This window comes from Malania oleifera, chromosome 6 (assembly GCF_029873635.1).
Source record: "Malania oleifera isolate guangnan ecotype guangnan chromosome 6, ASM2987363v1, whole genome shotgun sequence".
NCBI classification, from domain to species: Eukaryota; Viridiplantae; Streptophyta; class Magnoliopsida; order Santalales; family Ximeniaceae; genus Malania; species Malania oleifera.
The window spans coordinates 13230441-13252997 of record NC_080422.1 but is presented as its reverse complement, the minus strand read 5'-3'; the positions used below and the strand labels follow the sequence as shown (position 1 = coordinate 13252997).

The window sequence follows — 22557 nt, the reverse complement described above, 5'->3', positions numbered from 1 at the left end:
TATATATATATTTTTTCTCACTAGTGATGCGAGTCCAAAAACAATTTAATAGGTACAAATATCTATGTGAAGCAACCATTCTTTACAAGGAAGTGTTTGAAAACATGATTTTTAAAATTAAAATTAAAATTTATATAAATTTAAAAATAAATATAATCTCATATTTAATTTTATTCAAATTTACTAAAATCCATCAAATTTATTCTTCAAAATATGCAGGTAAGTTAGTACTCTTAGAATCCCCATTCAGCTTGAGATTGGGCCCCAAAATCCCACCCATCCCAAAGCCCGGTCCACCAATTTATTGATGTTGTAAGTTGTAGCTAGGTGTCTAACCGGTTCGGTTATGTGCCAAACGAGCATATATTAAGTAATTATATTAATTTATATATATTATTTATTTAAATTGGTTTTTCAATTTTTTAATTTTAGTTATATTTTGAAATCGGAACCAAAACTATCATTATAAATTTTTGTAAATCAAAATCGAAACCAAAGACTGAAAAATCGAACCACTTGTAATTTCGATTCAATTTGGCATAAATTTTTAAATTTTTGGATAATTTCTGTACACCTAGCTGTAACACCCAAAATTGGGTTTGGGGTCAAATTGGGCTTGGCCCACTCAAGTTTTTATTTTTAAAATTTCCTTTTATATAGTTTTTTGGGGGGTAAGACCCGCTCGCGTAGCTGTGCGCTACACCGTCTCTCGTCTCCCGGTGGAAAATGCAGTTGCCAGGTCACACGCGGCGGTTGCTGATTGGTCCATTTATTTTCTAGTTACAACGGGCCTTTCGAGTTGGCAGAGAAAGTGGTTGCATTGAAGCTGCATCGGAAAGACGAAACCACCACGTTGATGAACAGATTCAATAATTAAACAAAGAGAGATTCTCAGAGAAAGAGAGAGGAGAGAGAGAGAGAGAGGAGAAATGGTAAATCCTCTTGTGGAAAGAGCAACGAGTGATCGGCTGATCGGTCCTGACTGGGCAAAGAACGCCGAAATCTGCGACATTTTGAATCACGATATCGGGTACGTCTTCCGATCTTCTATTGGTTCTTGTTATTGATAATTCTTTTTTGTTTCTCTCATTTTCGGTGATTAATTGATTGATTGATTTGAGTTTTCTGTTCTCGGGCTGGTTTGCTAATTCGATAATTTCGATTTGATTGGGGGAGCGTGGAGTCTTTGAATTAATAATGAGGGCGTTGGCTTAACAAAATTAAAGTTAACAGAGTATGATTTAGGGTTCGAAGGTACATTGATTGAGGAAACGGCGAAAGGATCTTATTGAATTGAATTCGATGCAATTTTGATAATCTGAAATGTAGGTTCCTCTAAATCTAGTCACATTGACCATTTCTTTGAGCAATAATGCTCAACTTAATTTTCTCTAGATAAAATTACATGTTAGATGGCTTTATTTTTTCATTTTTTCCACTAGTTATAGTTGCTTTATAAATTTTAGCTTTTGATTTTTTCAAAGGAGCTACTTCTAACCATAAATAAATAAACAAACTCAACTTTCCAAATGGACTTTAGTCTGTCAAATCTGCTTTAGTAGTGACATTCCCAGCTTTTTCTCTGCGCAAGCAATTTTCCAATTTCATAAAGGCTTAATGATAACACAGGATTATTCATCATTTTTTTTTTAAATTAACCTGCTCTATTCTTTGCGGGGTCTCTTATATTACAAGTTTTGATGCATTATTAGATCTGTATTTAAACAAACTACAACAATCACCATTGACACATTCATCATCATAGAATAAGCTAGGTTAGAGTGAAGAAAACACCATCACACTAGTTGCAGCTTTTATTCCACCATGGCATGTTGCTATAAGTTTCATCTGCATTTCTGTGTTTTTTAGCAGAGACAAATGATTCCTTTTTTCATGGTCTGCTCAATACAATTTGTTTCTTCATTCTTTGGTATTCCCCTTTTTAGTTTTTGGAAAGCTTGAGATAGTTTTTTACAGACTGACATGTTTACATTTTTGAAAAGAATACCAAGGGCCTGTTTATTTGCACAAAACAATTCTCATTCTTACATTTACATTTTTTCCATAAAATTATAAAAATGCCTTCTATTTTCTAGATTTTCAATGTTTGTTCGTGAAAATTGGGAAATTTTATTTATTTATTTTTTCCAAGTTCTTCATATAAAAGTTGAACCACTAGAAAACAAGGTGGCATTTTGTATTTCTTTGGAAAATTTGAAATTAGAAATGAAAGCTGTTCCCAACAACTAAACAATTGACAAGTCATTACCTGTCTACCATGCATCTGAGTGCGTCAAGCTATAGCTGTTTTGATTTTTAATTGAATGTTTTTCCCAAGTCTACATCATGTTCTTATTTTGTTGTAATTGCTTAATCATATGCTTCATATATTTCCGTAAAATTGATTTGTATGTGTATGATCACCAGGCCAGCGAAAGAAGTTGTTAAAGGTATTAAAAGGCGTATTAGAAGTAAGAATTCAAAGGTTCAGATTCTTGCCCTCACAGTAAGAACCATACTTTCTCCTCATCAAATTTTCCTTTTTTTCTGTCATCATTCCATTGACCATGTCTTCCACACTCCTCCCCCGCCCCACCCCAATTTTTTTTTCCAAGAAGTTGAATTTGTTGTACCCACCTTCTAATCATCTAATATCTAATACATTTTTTTACCATGATTTCTATTACCTTGTAACACTCAAAAACTTTTAGTTTATTACAATGTCTCATGTAGGTCATGGTTTCATTTTATATCTTTTATTTCATTGAAAATTATTTTCTTATGGAAGGTTCTTATGAAAAAAGAATCTGTATGGAATGATGTATCTAGGAGATTTTTGAAATTGGAGAAATAATGGTGGTCATTTTGCCTTCAAATGAAGGACAAAAACAATGGCTGTCATTTTATGCTGTATTGTGTCCCTATAGGCCAAAGCATTGTTTTTATTTTTCTGGGGCCTGACTCTGAGCTTAAAATTTTCTTGCTCACTTGTGCTGGGATTTGAGAATGATTATGTTCCCACATCATGGGCTTGGTGAACATTGATTTACATGCTGCTCTTGGTAGTAAGTATTCCCTTATCGTAACTTCCTGTGAGTGTATTTCTAACGAGTTGAATGACAATATTTTGTTTCCTATTTCTTTATATCATTGTACACTTAATTGTTTCCATGATTTTTTAGCACCAGCTGATGTATGACGATATTTATATGCAAAGTATCTTAAAATTTTACCCCAATATTCATTCAAGAAATTCTAGGGACCCAAACCCATCTGCACTGTTATATTAAGGAAACTCTCATAAGAATGAGGGGGAAAAGGAAATGGAGATCCATAGCTTCTAAAGGTTTTTGAGTCATTATTTATTACTCCATCATTTTTGTTTTGATAACAAAACAAAATCTGACTCAACCACTCAGATTGATTTTTTTTTTTTTTATAAGACTAAATTATTTCTGGCATTATATGATGTTTTTTATTTCCTACTCTGTAGTTAAGATGTATTTATGACTATTATTTTGGTATGAGGAGTGTTTGGGAGTATGTTCATCTTCACATGTCAATCGCGATAATGTTTTCTGTCATGCCAAGGTGCTGAACTCATGCTGCTTTCTTCTTCTTCTTCATGCTAGCTTCTGGAGACGGTGATGAAGAATTGTGGGGACATAATTCATATGCATGTCGCACAAAAAGATATTCCTCATAAGATGGCGAAGATTGTCAAAAAGAAGGTTGCACTGTCAATTGCAGGCTTTTGCTGGATTTTGGTTTCCAATTTTATTTCCTGGTTAGATCCACTGATAAGCTTTTTCCCTTCACTTTTTGCAGCCTGATTTACGTGTCAAGGACAAGATATTGAGTTTAATAGATACTTGGCAGGAAGCTTTTGGAGGACCAAGGGCAAGATATCCACAATACTATGCTGCATATGAGGAGTTGTTGGTAAGCACAGTTGAACATTCTGTTTATGTGGAGTAGTTCCTTAGGAAAATTAAGGATCAAGTTGAAAACAAGTGCAAGAACAGCCTGTGTGGCAGTGATGCACACAAAAAATTCAGAAAATCACTTCGTGGCTGAAGTATGAGATTTAATATTTGCTTTATACAGCTTCTCGTTTCTGTTGGAGCTGCTAAAAGTGGGGAAAGTTTGTCATTTTTAATTCAAAATTTGCTGCACGTTTGTTAGATGGTGCTCACCATTTTTAATTTTGCATTTCTGAGGTTAGTTACTTGATTGCTTTTCAGCATGCAGGAGCAGTATTTCCTCAGAAGTCTGAAAGTTCTGCACCTGTATTTATGCCTCAACAAACACATGCTCTGTCATTGAATTCTAATGATCCTTGCAACCCCGACTGCCAGCAAGAACCATTAGAATCAACCGAAGAATCTGAATTTCCAACCTTGAGGTAAACATATCAGCTTGGATTTTCCCCTCATCTCTTGTTTTTGGTTGCTTTGCCTGGTAGCAAAAGGACTATATAGTTGAGCCATATTTACCGTCATTCATTAGAGACTTTGTTCTTTTGCCATTTTACAATTTTTTTCTCATAACAGACTATATATAATATTATTTATGTTGTTTGTTTTGTTGTTGAACAGTTTCAAAGCATGGTTGCTGCATTTCAAGTATTAGATGACAAAATTCAATGTTTATCTGTAATTTAAACACTAATAAAACCTGTTAGAATTGTCAAAATAGATGATAGCGACAACTAATTGATTGGGAACGTCAAGAGATCATGCATAAGCAAGATTAGGGTATTTGGAATTAATTACTCAATGTTAACATATTAATATAATTTTTTCTTCCTATTTTTGTGATGGTTTCTAATAATTTTTCAGTAGATCTCAAATTAGTATAATTAAGAATCTAACTATTAGAAAGAGTATAGTTCTATTTTATAAGGTTTCTCTGTTTTATATTCTTGATTATTGAGCATGCTTGGCCTATATGATTGTAAAATATGTTATGGAGTCCCCTATGAGTTAAGTTTGAGAATTTTGGGTTCATCCCTTGTAAGGAAGTAGGTCCACGTCATTTGGTCTTAGGGCTCAGCCATCAGCACCACACTGTTGTCACACTGCCTCTGTCTAATACCCCACCTGGTCACAACCATGGACTTAAATTTCCGTGAAACTGTCAAAATTTCAGTCAAAATTTATGGTTTTTTTCACCCTCGAAATTGAAATGGCAGTTGATTTCCATCTTGCATAATTTCCGTCAAAATCTCAACGAATCATCCTAAATTTATCGAAATCTCAAATTTTTAGCAGTACTTGTTGAAATTTTAACTATGCAATGAAATTTCCTCAAAATTCAAATGAGAGATTTAGGAGTGAAGTGAAATTTATCTCTTAATTTATTTTATTTATTTTTATCGAAACAAAAGTTATATGAAAAAATAAACTTATAACAACATTTTATTTAACCATTCATATCTAAATTATTATTATTTTAATAATAAATAATATTTAAATGATTTATGAATTTCATTTGTATTAATTGAATATGTGTAATGCACATTATCTTACAAATATGTTGATACACATACTATATTACAACTTTTCCACCTCATACACAACATAGATGTATTTAACTTGTAATATATTAGTCCTAAAACTTACATTATTGTGTTTGTTAACCATTTCTAAAGTTTCACAAAGCATTCCATGCTTTACTACTGATTTCCGTCATTTTTTCAAATTGAAATTGAAATTGACATCGAAATAGAAATTTCCATACTTTTGGAGCTTCGAAATTTGAGTCAAAATCAAAATTTAAGACCTTGGTTGCAACCTTGCCCCACCTACACATCCCATGCCCACTCAACCCACAGATCATCTTTGCATCCATCTCACCATCACCACCATTGGGTAGAAGAGGTTAGAGCTGCTATCATCCTCGCTGCTGTATGACCTTGCCATCGACCAATCCCACTGCCCATTAGGCTACTACGATTGATTCTTAATAGTTTCCAAAGCTTATGGGTTGCGCTTTGACCTGTTTATACAAAGTCACATTTAAGCATAGAATAGGTGGCTTGCAATAAACTATAAGTGAGCTTTGGATTTGGACTTAGCGTTTATGAGGGAAAAGAGATGCTAAAGTTTATGCATGGAGTAAAGGCTTATTTGTGAATGCTTGGACCAGCCCCATTTGAATGCTTCACAATAAATCTCTCATTTAAGCTCTCATTTAAGAGAGGGGTTACTTGTCTTCCCATGCCCTGGTCAATGCATTCATGCTTCACAATAAATATCTCATTCAATATGGGTGTTATTTATAATAAATTGAGAGTTTATTCTCTCATTAAAGATGATTTTTTTTTTGGTATTGGAAGAATTTTTTCTTTTTAAAGAGTTGGCCTCAAGGAGAGTTAATTTGCACCCTTGATTTTGAAGGATAATCAATTTTATTTGAGAGGGAGTTATTCTTGACGGGTTGTATATATAGGTGCCTTTGTGGGTCTTTAGAAAGTGGGTAAGAGAACATAACATCTTAGATGCTCTTGTATTCTATCTCCTCCCAATAGTGAAATTCCCTTGTCATATTTTCCCATGGATATAAGTCAAACCACATAAATCTTGTGTCTATTCTCTTGCATTTTTATTTTATTATTCACTTATTTTTTCAATCCTCGTACTTGCAAATCATAACAAGTGGTACTAGAACAAGGTTCCCAATGGCTTCGACATTGTACAACATTGAGAAATTTGATGGTTCCAATAGTTTTAATTTTGGCAAGTAAAAATGAGTTCTATCTTTACCCAAAAGGGTTTGGTGAAAGCATTGCTAGGAAAAGAGAAAATGCCAAGTACTTTGACAAATGATCAAAAGGACGAGATGGATGAAAAACTATGACAGAAATCCAATTATGCCTTTTAGATACTGTTTTAAAAGAAGTCCTCTTAGAAAAGACCGCTGCCAATTTATAGTTTAAATCAGAGTCATTGTACATGACATAGTCCCTCACCAACATATTATATTTTAAGCACTGCTTGTATATTCTATGGATGATAGAAGGTATGCCTATGAAAACTCACGTTTATGAATTCAATTCCATCATTACAAATTTGAAGTCAATTGATGTCACAATTGAAGAAGAAGATCAAGCCCTTTTATTGTTATATTCCCTACCCCTTTCATACAAGCATTTTAGAGAAACCTTCTTATTTGGTAGAGACACCATTTGTTTAGAGGATGTTAAAGCTTTATAATTCTCTAAAGAATTTATTGAGAAACATATTATGGGAAATAATAGTGAAAGACAGGGAGATGCTTTGGTAGCCAGGGGAGGTCCATGGAAAATATTCAGATCATAAATTCAGATCAAGATCATAACATGCATATAAATTTTGTAATTACTGCAAGAGGAAAGGGTGCATCAAGGCAGACTGCTACAAGTTGAAGAACAAGAATAGAGACAACAAACAAGGCCAAAATCAAAGAAAGAATGAGAAAAAGGCTGAGGCAAATGTTGTCGATAATGAATCCGAAGGTGCTGAATTTGTACTTTCTACTACAAGTGATGCATGCTTTAAAGATCATTGGGTAATGGATGTAGCATGCTCGTTTCATATGTGTCCCAATAGAGATTGGTTTTCCTCATATAAATCAACCACTGGTGGGATTGTATTGATGGGCAACAATGCAGCTTGTAAAATTGTTCGGATTGGAATGGTAAAAATCAAAATGTATGATGGTGTTGTGAGAATTTGGCATATTCCAGATTTGAAAAAGAATCTTGTTTCTTTTGGAGCCCTTGATTCCAAAGGATACAAGTACTCTGCCGAAGGTGGAGTTATAAAGGTCAACAAGGTGCCCTTATCATTTTAAAAGCAAAGAAATTATCTCCTAATCTGTATGTCTTGCAAGGTGAATTAGGTTTTGCAAGGTGCTATAGTTTTAGGTGCTATTGTTGTTACTTAATCCTTTATGTTAGATTCTGATATTACCAAATTATGGCATATGTGGTTGGGACATATGGGTGAGAAAGGGCTAAAGTTACTGAGCAAAAGAGGTCTTCTTTGCAAAAAAAGTATAGGTAAGAAGGAATTTTATGAACATTGTGTGTTTGAGAAGCATAAGAGAGTCACTTTTTCAACACTAGCATCCACAGAACCAAAGGTACTCTAGACTATATACATTCTAACCTTTGGGGACCCTTATGTGTTCCTTCAAAAGGTGGAGCTCAATACATGCTTGCTTTCATTGATGACCACTCAAGAAAGATCTAGTTGTTCTTTTTTGAAGCATAAGAAAAAAGTGTCTATAATTTCAAGCAATGATCAAGAAACAAACAGAAAAGAAGTTCAAACATCTTATAATTGATAATAGATTGGAATTTTGCTCACTTGGATTTGAAGAATTTTAAACAATGAAGGTATTGTTAGGCATAATACGATCAAACATACACCACAACAAAATGGGGTAGCTGAGCGCATGAACATAACACTCTTAGAGAGAACTTGTTGCATGCTCTCAAATGTTGGTTTATTGAGGGATTTTTGTGCTGAGGCTATTTCTATTGCTTTCCATAATAAATTGTTCTTCAGCCTCAACTTCAGAGTTCAAGAATCTAGACTGCTCCTAGCCAAACTAGCTTAGTTGAGAACACTAGTGAAGTGGAAGAGATGCCACACGAAGAATCTTATAACAATGCCAAACACAATCCTAGAAGTGAGATCAACTTACCTTCAAGGAATAGTAGTGTTGTATAGTTTTGTCATGCTAATCATAATGGCTACCAGGCTATGCTTTGGCAGTTGCACAAGAGACCAACAAAACTAAAGAACCCGTAACATATTCGAAAACAATTTCTTGTGTTGATTCTGCTAAGTAGTTAGTGGCTATGCAAGAGGAGATTGGGTCTTTACACAAGAATCATACTTGAGAGAAAAGAAGGTATTCCAGGAGTTGAGGACGCAAGATAAGGCACGGTTAGTTGCTAAAGGTTATAGTCAAATTGCAGGAGTAGATTTTAATGTTATTTTCTCTCGTAATTGTTAAACATGCATTTATGCATGTATTATTATCTATTGTTGCTATGCATGTTTTGGAGTTGGAACAACTAGATGTTAAAACAACTTTTTCTGCATGGTAGACTTAAGGACAATATTTTCATGCGTCAGCTTGAAGGTTTTATTATTTATGGAAAAGAAGATCATGTTTGTTTATTAAAAAGATCATCATATGGATTGAAGCTATCTCCTCGTTGGTGGTATAAAAGGTTCGACTCTTTTATGTTGGACAAATGGTTATTCAAGGAGCAAGCGTGATAGTTGTGTGCACTTCAAGAAACATAAATGATTCTTTTATTTACTTATCGTTATATGTTGATGACATGCTATTGCTTCTAAATATCAATTTGAGATCAACATGTTAAAGGACCAAGTTGTAGGGGAATTTCAAATGAAAAATTTAGGAGAACAAAGTAGATTCTTGGCATCGAAATTCATAGGAATTGAAAGGAAGGATTGTTGTATGTGACACAAAAGAAACGTATGTTGAAAAAGTTCTAGAGCATTTTGGCATGACAAATGCCAAACCAATTAGCAATCCACTTGCGGCTCATTTCTACCTATCAACTATTTTGTCTCCACAATCAGACATAGAAAGTGATTGCATGTCATATGTTTCTTATTCTAGTGTAGTTGGAAGTTTGATATATGCTATGACATGTACCTATCCAGAAATTTCACTTGCACTTAGTGTTGTGAGCAGGTACATGGCTAATCCGAGTAAAGAGCATTGACAAGTGGTAAAATGGATACTTTGATATCTAAGAGGTACTTCTAATGCTTGTTTAGAATTTGGAAGACATAGGTTCGGTGCTATTGGTTTTGTTGATTCAGATTTAGCTGGGGATCTCGACAAAAGAAGATCCATTACTGGCTATGTGTTCACTCTCAGAAGATGTGTCGTAAGTTGGGAGGCAAGCCTACAACATGTTGTTGCATTAGCCACTACTAAGGCAGAATACATGGCCATAACAGAGGCAGTCAAAGAAGCTATTTGGATAAAGGATTTGATTGTTGAGCTTACATCTTGTTGGGACAAGATTATAGTTCATTGTGACAGCTAAAGTGTTATTCATTTGATTCAGGATCAAATTTTTTATAAAATAACAAAACATATTGATGTCAAGTATCATTTTGTTTGTGATGTAATTTCACAAGGGAAAATTATTGTGAAGAAAATTGATATTATTGATAATCCTGCACATATGTTGACAAAGTCTCTAGCGTCGGCTAAGTACAGGCATTGCTTGGACTTGATTGGAATCTTTGGTTTGTGAAATATGCCCCTATGGGGGCATAAGATGGAGAAGATGGAAGAATAAAATTATCATCTATATATGACTAGAGGGGGAGACCTGCTAATGTTGGACCAAACCCATATGAGTGCTTGGGCCAGTCCCATATGAGTGCTTCACAATAAATTTCTCATTTAAGAGAGGAGTTACTTGTCTGCCCATGCTTTGATCAATGCATTCATGCTTCACAATAAATCTCTCATTCAAGAAAGGAGTTATTTGTAATAAATTGTGGGTTTATTCTCTCACTATAGAGAGGAGTTTTTCTTTTTTGTATTGAAAGAAAGAAAATTAAAGAGTTGACCTTAAGGAGAGTTAATTTGCATCCTTGATCTGAGGAAGAATTAATTTGATTTGAGAGGGAGTTATTCCTGAATGGGTGTATATATAGGTGCCTTTGTGGGTCTTTTGCAAGTGTGTCTGAGAGAATAACATCTTAGATGCTCTTGTATTCTATCTCTTCCCAATAGTGAAATTCTCTAGTCATCTTCACCTATGGATGTAGGCTATAAGACGAACCACGTAAATCTTGTGTCAATTCTATAGCATTTCTCTTATATTATACACTTATTTTCTCAATCCTTGTACTTACAAATCATAACATTATTGAATGCATTTTTTAGATAGTATATGGGTTAAAAGATTGAATGGAAAAGGTTGGTGAAATTTAACAAGGTAAAGAAAAGTGTGGTTAAGTGTTGATTTGGCTGTAGCATTGGAAGTAAAAGGAGAAAAAAAGAAAGGAATGGTGGGAGTAGGGGGGAGAAAGAGAAGAAATACCTTGCCAGAACAAGAATGGTCCTTGCACCTATTCATCTAGAGTGTAATGGAGTCTACCCACCATGGAAGAATAGCATCTCACCACTAATGGACTTCAAATGCTCTTTATGAATTTTTTTATGCTTCATAATGGATTTTTAACCCTATTCATGCTTAACAAAAGAAATCCCTATAGATGTAAAGTTGCAGAAAATGGTATGCTGGGCAGAGGTTGGTTCAGCTATGCAAGGAGTGATAAGGACTAGCCCATGTCAGGCCTCTAGCCTATGAGTGAGCAGGACCTAACTCTGGACACAGTGGAATCAGTGAGAAGGAGTCTAGTGGGCCTGCAGCAGAAGAACAATGAGAAGCTGAGCTTGGCAATGAAAGCTCATATGAATAGTGAGATTTGGTTTAGGAAAAAAAATTGGATGAGATTTCTAAAAAGTTAGAAGCTTGAGTTTGTATAAGCATAAGTTAATCATGCTTAAGCTTTTGGCTCAACTGATTTGAGTTGCTTCTAAGGGTTTCAGCTAATTCAATGCTATTGCATCAGGGATAGGTCACGGAAGTTGGTGGGACTTTGATGTGGATGCTAGGCAGAGTTTAGTTCTGCCGTGGAATGTATAGGCTTCTAGGTGAACAGGTTAACTTTAGTTTGTGTGATGCAATTGAACTAGGGGGATTGGATCTTGGCAAAGGTGGAATGGAGGACAAGGGATGCAGCTGCCCTCAGGCATTGTGAAAGTCCTCTTTTATATAATGCTAAGGAGTTATTTTTTTGGACTTTCTTTCAACTTGGCCTCCCTTTCTTATGAAGTGAAATTATAGCCCCCCCCCCCCCCACCCCTTGTTTTTATCTTTAATTTGTGTTTTTGTGGAAATTTTGACATGGTATATACTTCAGCTCTGCAAGGCAAAAATCCCTCATCTGCCACTCATCTTGGTGGGCCTAAAATGATCCAGAACAAGAATGTACAAGAGAAGCTCATCAGCAAGGTGAATAGTGAAACACTTTTAAGGATTGCCTTTTATCAGATGTTGGAGAGATTTGGAATGGGTTTATTGAGAGGATTCTTTGAAGATGCTCAATTCGATACTGAGGTTTTCAAGTTGTCTTGCCCAGTGATCATGTTGATTTGCCTTTCAGGCTTTGCAAAGTATGGGATTTGGCTCTGATTTGTAAAAAAGTACTACTAACAAATTAATAAATATATTAAAAACTTCATGAAAATTGTGAATTAGATATGAAGCAAAAAAGCTAAAGATCATTTCTTTAAGAAGAAGGATTGCTCAAACTACAAGGACCATCATGGCAGCATCGCTTCCCTTCTAGAATCCAATGCCGTACGGGTTCCCTCAAAGATTACCGCACCGTTATCTGAGTTTGATAATTTGAATTGTGAAGTCTAAATTTCATAGACTCAAAGTTGAAGAAATTGATTTATGTATTTTAGAGCATGATCTTAGCTTGAGTAGATAGATATATGTAGCATGATGAAATTCATAGAGCACATATTAGATCTACACCTTATCAATCTCTTCATTTTAAGTATTTTGAACCAAAATATTATAGTCACTAGTCACCATTTATTGGTTAGAGTATTCAACCTCTAAATATGTTGAATTTCATTTACCATGTTTTCTCTTCAATGACAAATCAATGGGAAACTTTGGTTCTATTGCATTTACTCCTCTGAATTTCTTCAATTGGAAAAAAGGTAAATTGTGCATGCTTAGTTCACGAGGGAGGAGATTCAAATTTGCCGCATAATATAGATTTAATGAATCAATATCAACACTTTGAGACCACATACGATAGGCAAACATCTCAACAAATTGTAATTAATCGATCGTGCCTTAAAAATAACCATAGATGCACTTTAGATGGTAACTTTTTCAACGGTGTGCACTGTGCACTTAACAACAATGATGAAAGATCAGAATTAAAAAATCATGTCAACTTTCTTGAACTGATAAAATCTTGGGCATCTTAGGTAACGAGGTCGAAGAAGTTTTAAAATGCTTTATTTTTTTACAAATCAAAAAGAAAATTTGCATATTTTTGCCAATAAGGCATGTGGTGCTATTTGCAAGGGAATTGGTACTAGAAAGTCTTGAATTATAGTCAATAAAGCATGGGATGAGTAAAGAGAGCCATTGGCAATTTTTTTTTTGACAATTTGCTAGCAGAGAAGGATTTTGATTTGGATCATGTTAAATACACTATAACATTGACTTTGAAAAGGCAATTTTTCATGTTTTTTCTATTTATAATTTGGATATACATTTCAAGGACTGAGATATGATGGAGCAAGCAATATGCACAGTGCACTAAATGGACTACAGGCAATAGTAGAAGTAGCTACAGTAGTGGTTGAAGTGCATCAAATTTTGAAGGCTTGGTTACATTGTCAATATTGTTGGTGCTTCTTCCAAATGTCATGATGAACTATAGGATGATCAAGAAGCTGAAATTGCTCATTTAATTTCCATGAATGATCTTGAAACTGGAATAGGTATGAAATAATTGGGACTTTTCAACATCCAGCTGACTCTTGATAGGGTTTTAATTTGAAGTCGACCATTAGCCTAGTAAATATATTTTGCAACAAATGTAGGTCTTCCAAACATCAAAACTAATGCATCTATTTATTCTCAGTGAAGAGAAGCTCATGCCATTTAAGGTAAATTAAGATCCTTTGAGTTCATTTTTATTTTACATGTGACAAAAAAAAACAATGGGAATTGCTGACAAGTGACGAACTATCTAATCCAAAAGTTGAGAGAAAATGGTTGGAGTTGTTAGGACCGGAGGAGCCCATGGGTGGGCTTGATACACATGGGTGAACACCAATTTGACCCAAAAGCTCAAGCTAATTGGGTCTTGGGTCCATCCATGTATATAAGCACCCATTATCCACTTTAATTTTTCAATGTGGGACAAGCTCACAAGTAGAATTCTCAACAATCTCCCCCTCACTTGTGAGTTCCTGCTCCCCCTTGAACGGAAACCGTCTCCCTTTTGGGACAATTCTCCAACAGTTGCTCAAGTGGGCCTTACCACTGGTGTCTTACGTGCCTCAGATTGCATTCCACTTGCCTCCAAACCAATCCTACCTCCCATGTCTTGACCCTATTCGAATCCATCCGCAGCCTAGATGATCCTTATTGGCCTCAGCCACACACTTGGTCCTCCAACTATTAGCACGTTAGGAGAATTAGCTTCCCGTCTCGACTTTTACGATGTTGCTCACCCAGAGTTACGAACTGTCGGCTGTGATACCACTTGTTAGAACCGGAGGAGCCCATGGGTGGGCTTGATACACATGGGTGAACACCAATTTGACCCAAAAGCTTAAGCTAATTGGGTCTTGGGTCCATCCATGTATATAAGCACCCATTATCCACTTTAATTTTTCAATGTGGGACAAGCTCACAAGTGGAATTCTCAACCGGATTATATTCTTGAAGAATGTAATGAGATTTTGTGAATTTCGTGAGGTAAATATTCTTGGCAAGAATAGTCGTTTTTTGGCAGGCCTCAGTCACATTTGAAAAAAGAGGATGTTACAATGGAGCATCACTGTGGAGTCAATATACTTTTTGCTACAGTATATACCCTACAAGAATTGAATAAGTTTGCAAATAGTTGAACTTCTTGTTCTTAGCTCTGCTTTGGATCCTAAAGGTTCTTTCAAGTCATTTGACGTTAAAAATTTGTGGTCTTGTTAACAAATTTTATCAAAATGACTTTCCTTTGCATGAGAAAAAGTGTTTGTATACGAGTTAAGGCATTATGATCTTGATATTTGTCATCGTCAGGATGTAAGTAAATCATAACACCAGGTGAACTGTACCATAAGTTAGTAGGCTGCAGAAAATTAGCGATGTATCCATTAATTGATAAGTTGATTCAACTTGTGTTGTTTCAACTTCCAACCACATTTACATGACATGCTTTTTCAGCAAACAATGTCCTCAAGACTGCACTTTGTCGCAAGATGGAGGATGATTTTCTTAGAAATTCTCTATTATTATAAATTGAATGGGAAAACCCAACAAGTACAATTAAGTAAAAATTCTCATTTTTATGTCATCCTATTTTAGGTACTACTGTACTTTTCTTTATAAATTGAGATATCATGTAAATCTCAGTCTCCTTAGTCCTTAGCATGAAAATCCTGGCCTTTTCCTGCATAGGTCTTGCCGTCTTGGGATAAGATTTCTAAAGGTTTTATAACTTGTGGATGAATAAGCATAAATAATTTGTTGTTAAGATTTTGGCTTAGTTGGCTTGAGCCACTTTTGAGAGTTGTGGCTTATTCACACTGCGGCAGTGGGGACTCATTGTTACAAGTAAATTCTAGGAAGTTTACCTGAAGGCTATATACTATCTATGTATCCTACTATAATTTAAATTCTTTACGAAGTGTAAGATGAAAGTAGCCAACTATGTCTTCATAAAGTACAAGAAGAGTCCTTCCATAAGGCCATAACTATCAACGTTATACATCTCCCCTAAAAATTCCACAATTGAAAGTACAGCTATTCCAAAAAGAAAAAAAAAAATTACCCTTGGGCATGAAGATTTCCGATTTTCGTCCCATCCAATAACAGTTCAATGAAATAGATTCAACATGTAGCCCTGCATATTTACTCCTTAAAATGTGTATCACTTAGTGGGTATTGGATCCTGCTTTTCCATTTGTCAGTCCAACATTGTGCTCTCCCTTTTTCCTTCTGAGAATAAAAATTTCCTATAACTTTCTATGTGAGAAAATCCCCTATCTATTACCATATATTATGTGCAACTAAAGATGGATCATGAATGCAAATATTTCAACCATTGCTAAACTGTGTTACATTAAAAAATTCCATGATTGATGTTACATGAAGGATCCTTCTTTTTCATATAACATGTCAAATAACCACAAATTAGTGGCAAAATGACAACATCAATGAGTATTGAGGGTCTGACCTGCACATCACTTCTAATGGGGCCCAACAGTTGGAGGGATGGCCAAACAAGAAAGGACTCACTGAAATCCTGCTACTCAAGTGAAGAAGGCCTACAGGTTTACATCCAATATAGTCCTAGTTGGAAGCACTCACTAAAAGCACAAATAAACTAGTTCTAGTTGATCATATATTCGTACAACAAATCCTGAAATAAGAAGCAACATGGCTTTATTTTTATTTTTATTTTTGTTTTTTTACGATGAGGCTAATATTTTTTTATTTTCTTCCTATTTCTCTTACTGAATTTTTCATAGAACTACTTCTGACTTAAGTGTTAACTTTTTGATTTCTTATGTCTTTTTTGCCAGCCTGACAGAAATTCAGAATGCACGGAGCATAATGGATGTCCTAGCAGAAATGCTAAATGCTTTAGATCCTGGGAAAAAGGAGGTACTTTTTCTGCTTTGAAATGAGAGGAAAGATTCATATTCTTATTCAAAAAACAGCTTCACTAAGTGCTCTTTCAAGCCTACCACATGAAAACCATATACTGTAGATAGTATTAATTATTTAGTGCGCAAAGGAACATAGTATTATTACCACACATCTTTGTCAAACAAGCGAAATTTCTTCATTTGTTAAGATGCTGCATAAAAGCTGAAAGAAGTCTCCAAGCTTGAGTGTTTCCATTGAAAAAATGTCAACCCTGCACCCCCAATGTGTGTGTGCGTGTTTGTGTATATGTATGCATGTATATAATTTCTGTAGTTTCCTGTGCCATTTACAAATACATATGTATATATATATATATATATATATATAATTTCTATAGTTTCCCGTGCCATTTACAAAATAGCAATCAAAATCAATCCCATGGTTTAATGCGCTATTTTTATACCACGGTAGTTAACTAACTAGGAATTTTTGTATTGGATGTTTGACTAACTACCCCACCTAGTGAGACTTAAGTCTTGGTTGTTGTGTGAGACTTGAGACTTATTTATCCAGAGAAGCTACATGTTATCACACTCATGCTAAAGAAAAACGAATGATATAATTATCCAGCATAATCATGGCGACATTAATAATATTGTAGTTCTGTTCCTCATTTAGACATTTATTAATCATGAGAAGACGTGAAAGCCTTTTTAAAATATGTTTGTGTTCATCACAGCATCTTCATCCAAGTTTCATTCTAAGGTCTTTAATGTGGATATGAATATATATAGGCATTCGGTCACTATGACTAATTTGTGTCACGGTTGTTGCATTTAAGTATGTTCTTTTATGTCTTAAATACTTCCATACATAACTTTTCAAAAATTTCATTCCTTTTTTATTGCATTTAAACCATTTCTGATTATACTTGTTTGAATGTGAATAGTGCATGCTTCTTCTAGTCTGAATTAAAACTGACCGTGTATATAGTTATTTTTGTTCAGGATTAATTTTCATCAGAGTATTTAAGCTGAGATTTGTACTTCAGAATTACTCATTAGTCACAAACATGTGTCTCCATCTCTGCAAATCATTTTTGTGAAATTAGTTTAATCTGTCGCTCTTTGTTTTTTCCCCCAGATTTACCATTATTGCCAAATAAACTGCACTTCTGGCATCATTTTGGGCATACTATGAATCGCATCTTCCATAATTGAATTATATATCGTCTTTGTGTTGATTTAGGGGCTTAGACAGGAGGTAATTATAGATTTGGTAAAGCAATGTCGCACGTACAAGCTGAGAGTGGTCCACCTTATTAACTCAACTTCGTAAGGATTTCTGCTACTTTCTTGATTATTGAAAAGAAAATGTGCCATGCTTTGATCTTTCTGTTTTTATCATTTGACATTTTCTATCATAATATGTTTATTATGCCTGCTCAGTTCCTCTGTTCCTTGTATTGATAGCTTCCACAATGGCTTCCATTTCTTCAATAATTAAAAAGAAAGAAATATCAGTATACAAAACTTGATGGGCAAATTTCCTCCCTGTTTTCTTATAAAATGTATTTTTGTTCTAAAATATATGTGGCCTCTTTTAATGTGATTGAACTGGTGCTGGTTAAATATGAAATCAATACAACAGTCAACACACCTTATAGGCATTTGGCTCTGATATTTTCAGGAGAAAACAAAATCCACTGAAGCAATGTGAAGTGCGCATGGAACACAATTTTTGTCTAGAAAATGATTGAGCATGAGAAATTGGGCGGGATTAGATTTATCAAGGGGCTAAGAATCCAGTTGCAGCTGCAGAAATTTTACAAGATTTGTTATAAACTCTAACTCTAAATCTCAAGTTCGTTAATGCATTCATTAATCTTTGGAGGAAGGCTATGAGGACAGTGCACCTTAGCAGCATGTTTTCCCCCAGTAACCATTCACTTTGATGGTTGTCTGACATTGCAACCAACAGGATGAAAATCTCTGCAATTCCAATCATCCCTCCTTCAATGATGAAAACTCTTCAAATTTTTCTTCAAAGTCTTTATGTAGATATCACTGCATAAGGCTATGGATTCAAGTAATATTTCTAAGCATGATAGGTAGGAAAACTTGCCAAATTCTAAAACTAGGGGCTTGTTTGCGTGGGTCAACCTAATTGCAATTTTTAGGGTTCTAGAAATGCTTGGGAAGGAATTGCAAATTCTACTTTGACATGTTTTCTGTGAAACTCTAACTCTAAATCTCAAGTTCGTTAATGCATTCATTAATCTTTGGAGGAAGGCTATGAGGACAGTGCACCTTAGCAGCATGCTTTCCCCTAGTAACCATTCACTTTGAGGGTTGTCTGACATTGCAACCAACAGGATGAAAATCTCTGCAATTCCAATCATCCCTCCTTCAATGATGAAAACTCTTCAAATTTTTCTTCAAAGTCTTTATGTATATATCACTGCATAAGGCTATGGATTCAAGTAATATTTCTAAGCATGATAGGTAGGAATACTTGCCAAATTCTAAAACTGGGGGCTTGTTTGCGTGGGTCAACCTAATTACAATTTTTAGGGTTCGAGAAATGCTTGGGAAGGAATTGCAAATTCTACTTTGACATGTTTTCTGTGAAATCACTTACTCTTAAATACAACATGATATTATTTGTTTTCCAACTGTTCTTAGAACTGGGGCAATGCATTGAGCACATACACAATCCTAAGCGGCATGTCTGGGGTTATGCAGTTACATTTCAGTCCTTTACTAGCTAATGCCTGTACCATATATTTGTAGGTCTTGCTTTCATTTGATAGTGGGATCATTAAGAATTTAAAGTGTGACATCATATTCATACATGATTTGAGATATTCTTATTTTTTTATTTGTATTTTTTCTTTTTGACATAACGAAACTGTATCATGCCAATTTTTTTTCATACATTTATTTTCAGGGATGAATTATTGCTTTGTCAAGGATTAGCACTGAATGATGATTTGCAACGACTACTAGCCAAGCACGAAGCCATTGCTTCTGGTACTTCCAATCAGATGGAGAAATCTAAATCTGATCAGGCACTTATTGATGTTTCAGATCCTGGAGAGATGGCCGAGAATAACAATAAGCAACCTGATGAAAGGTAATGGAACTTAAAAGTGTTTATTTGTGCTGCAGTATCTGAGTCGGGCTAAAATATTATTGCATTTTGTTGTGTGTTGAGATGAGAAGAGTGAATGCTTTTGTCTAGTGTCAGTATTGGCCTTTTGTGGACTATTTGCAAATTTAAAACTATAAAAACTTTATCTGAAATCAGGTCTGACAAGATGATGACGATGATAATTTTTTTATATTGTTATTGATCAATGGATATTTCATAAATAAAAAGGATGAGGAAAGAAAGGGCATGAGAGTAATCCAGTGGCCCGTACAAAAAGTGCAAATCTGGAGCATTATAAAATACAGGAAGAAGAGCAAGCCTATGAGAAGGCTGATTCTGATTAGCAAACCTAGTATGGATCGGCATATTTCGTTGTCGTATAGTTTTGGGGGGCTGTTGTCTGTTTGGATTCAATCCTTCCAACTTTAACAGTATGAGGTTTTGAGTATTTGGTTAAGTAAAATCAAATCTAGTTCTCAACTTTGTAAGCCTAAAATGCAACTAATCTCTCCAATTCACCATCAATCTTGCCAAGTCTTAAACAATTTTTGTCAAATGGAGTTTGGTAATTTAAAACTGGTTAATTTTGGATTGGAGTTCTACGTTTTGGTTGTGTGAGCTTCAAATTGTGCAAAAGTTTATACTACGAAACTTCTCTGCATTGGAGTTTAGCATTCCCAAGCAGAAGATAAATATACTACTATAAGATTTATATCTCTTTTTATAAGACCTGTAGGCCCTGTACATTTGATATAACACGACCAGATTACTGGAATTCAGGCTTTCTATTAGATTGTGGCATCGAATTGGTCATGATCCAATCTATTGACAGACCTACATTTTGGCCATTTTAAAAACATGGGCTCTTTTTTTTGGTTCAGGCCCAGATCAAACACAAATGCAGTGAGTGAAGCTCCCCTCGAGCTCTTGCTTCCTGCTCCTTCATCTGATAGTCAATTAACTTCTTCAACAAAGGTAAATTCCCATGTGGACCTTTTGAGCAGTGAAGATTTCTTATCTCCTGAAGCAGAAAATTCCCTTGCTCTTGTTCCTGTGGGAGAGCCTCAACCATGCAGTCCATCACAGCAGAACCACCTTGCGCTCTCAGTCGATGTGTTGTCCCAGAACGATGTCAATCATGTCACAACTAATTCTTTTGATCAGCCAGACTATGCCGCTGGGAAAACATTTCCTGCAATGCTACAATCACAACAGAATATGTTGCAGGTCCCACAGCTCACAAGTTACCCAGATGGAGCTGCCTCAAACATGGGTTTACTTCAACATCAGCAGCAGCAACAAACTAACTATGGTAAAACTTTTTCAATCCTTTCATGGGTGCCCTAGTGTTTTTTGGTAAATATATTTATCCCCACATTGTGCCTATCTCATCCTTTTGTCTAAAATCTAGTACTCCCTGCTCCTTACAGAAGTATTTTCTTGGTGGTAACTTGTTGCCAAGGTCAAATGGATGACATGGGTTAAATTATCTCATGTCCAATAATAGTTCATGATTCTCTGATTAATCACTTTATTTATTTACTTTTTGTCTTCCCTTTATTATTTTGAAGGCTAAAGTAACAATTTTCTTTTACTAAACATGCCCGTGATACAGAACTTCAAATGGCTAAAAAACCTTGCTTCCCTAATATCATATGCTTTTCCAAAAAAAAAAATTATCTAATAATTATTGTGATCATTGGCACTATTAATTCTATGAAGTCGGCTGTTTTCTCAGAGGATGTGGATGAGGGGAGCCAGAATAATGTGAGGGGGACAAATTTAAGTGCAACAATATGGGGATAAATATAGGCATAAAATATTAGGTGCAGAAGAAACACCTCTAATATTTAAAGTAACAAGGCATGAGATATACAAATTAAGGCAGTATGGTTTATTGGAATGTTCAACAGGCACTCATGACAATGGAGCACTGCCACTACCACCATGGGAAACTCAACCAATGGACAATACGCAGATGGTAATTCCACATGGCCCGCAACAAATGCAAGTCAATGGTGCGCATCCTCATCAAGGGGGAAGTGACCAGGCTGCAGGTCTGTATGCTCAGGGCAGCCAGATAGTCATGATTCATAACCAGCCCATTCAGAGAAACCAGCTCCTTGGGATGCATCCTCACTTATTACAAGGGAACCAGATGATTGGCATGTTCCCACATCCAATGCAAGGGGACAGCATGTATCCTATGCCAATGTACAGTAGCCAGGTTCCGAGCTATGGTCCTAACACACCTCTTGACAATAGTATGTACAGATTATCTGTGGGAGATGCTGCTGCCGGTAATTCTCCATATCCCCCATCTACCTTATCTTATGTGCCAACTGGAAAGCCCTCAAAACCAGAGGACAAGCTATTTGGAGACCTCGTGAACATGGCAAAATCAAAAAACAAATAAATAATCCCCAGGTGCAGCTGGAAGTACAAAATATCAGTTACTGCATTTGCTAAACTCATTTCTTTTCATTATATTTTCTTCCCTATCTTCTGTCTGGGCTAGTTATTTTAGCTATACATTTTTTTCACTTGTAGACTTTTTATTATTTGCTTGTTCAACAATTGAAGTCATGTACGTTTTCTGTAGAGAAGAAAGTAGAAGAAACATTTATTTTGCTCAGAGTGCCTTTCTATAAAGCTCAACTGCCCTGTTAATGGAATTTTGTTCTCATGCACTGGGTTCAGAATTTTGATGTTTCAAGCAGATTTTAAATATATGAAGATAGCACTAGTTATACTTCTTGAATTTGTTAGAGATGTGGAATCCCGGCATAGATTTTTTAATGATCTCTTGGCAGAAAAATGGAATCAGGAAATGAAGTGAGTCCCATCTATTGTTCTTGCCTGTAGTGATGCTGATATCTGGAAAGCTTTATTTGAAAATTTCAAATAATTTCTATATATTACATCCAAGGAAT

General features: G+C 35.2%; 1 protein-coding gene across 1 annotated transcript; it reads left to right on the top strand.

Moving 5' to 3' along the window:
* Nucleotides 1-680: 680 nt before the first annotated feature.
* Nucleotides 681-22296, top strand: LOC131158341 (TOM1-like protein 9). The gene is made up of 10 exons (XM_058113141.1): nt 681-1030; nt 2428-2506; nt 3633-3731; nt 3829-3942; nt 4245-4405; nt 16405-16486; nt 17720-17805; nt 19421-19606; nt 20506-20936; nt 21538-22296. The coding sequence occupies exons 1-10, from the start codon at nt 930-932 to the stop codon at nt 22038-22040; spliced, it is 1842 nt and encodes a 613-aa protein (XP_057969124.1). The 5' UTR covers nt 681-929; the 3' UTR covers nt 22041-22296.
* Nucleotides 22297-22557: the final 261 nt, after the last annotated feature.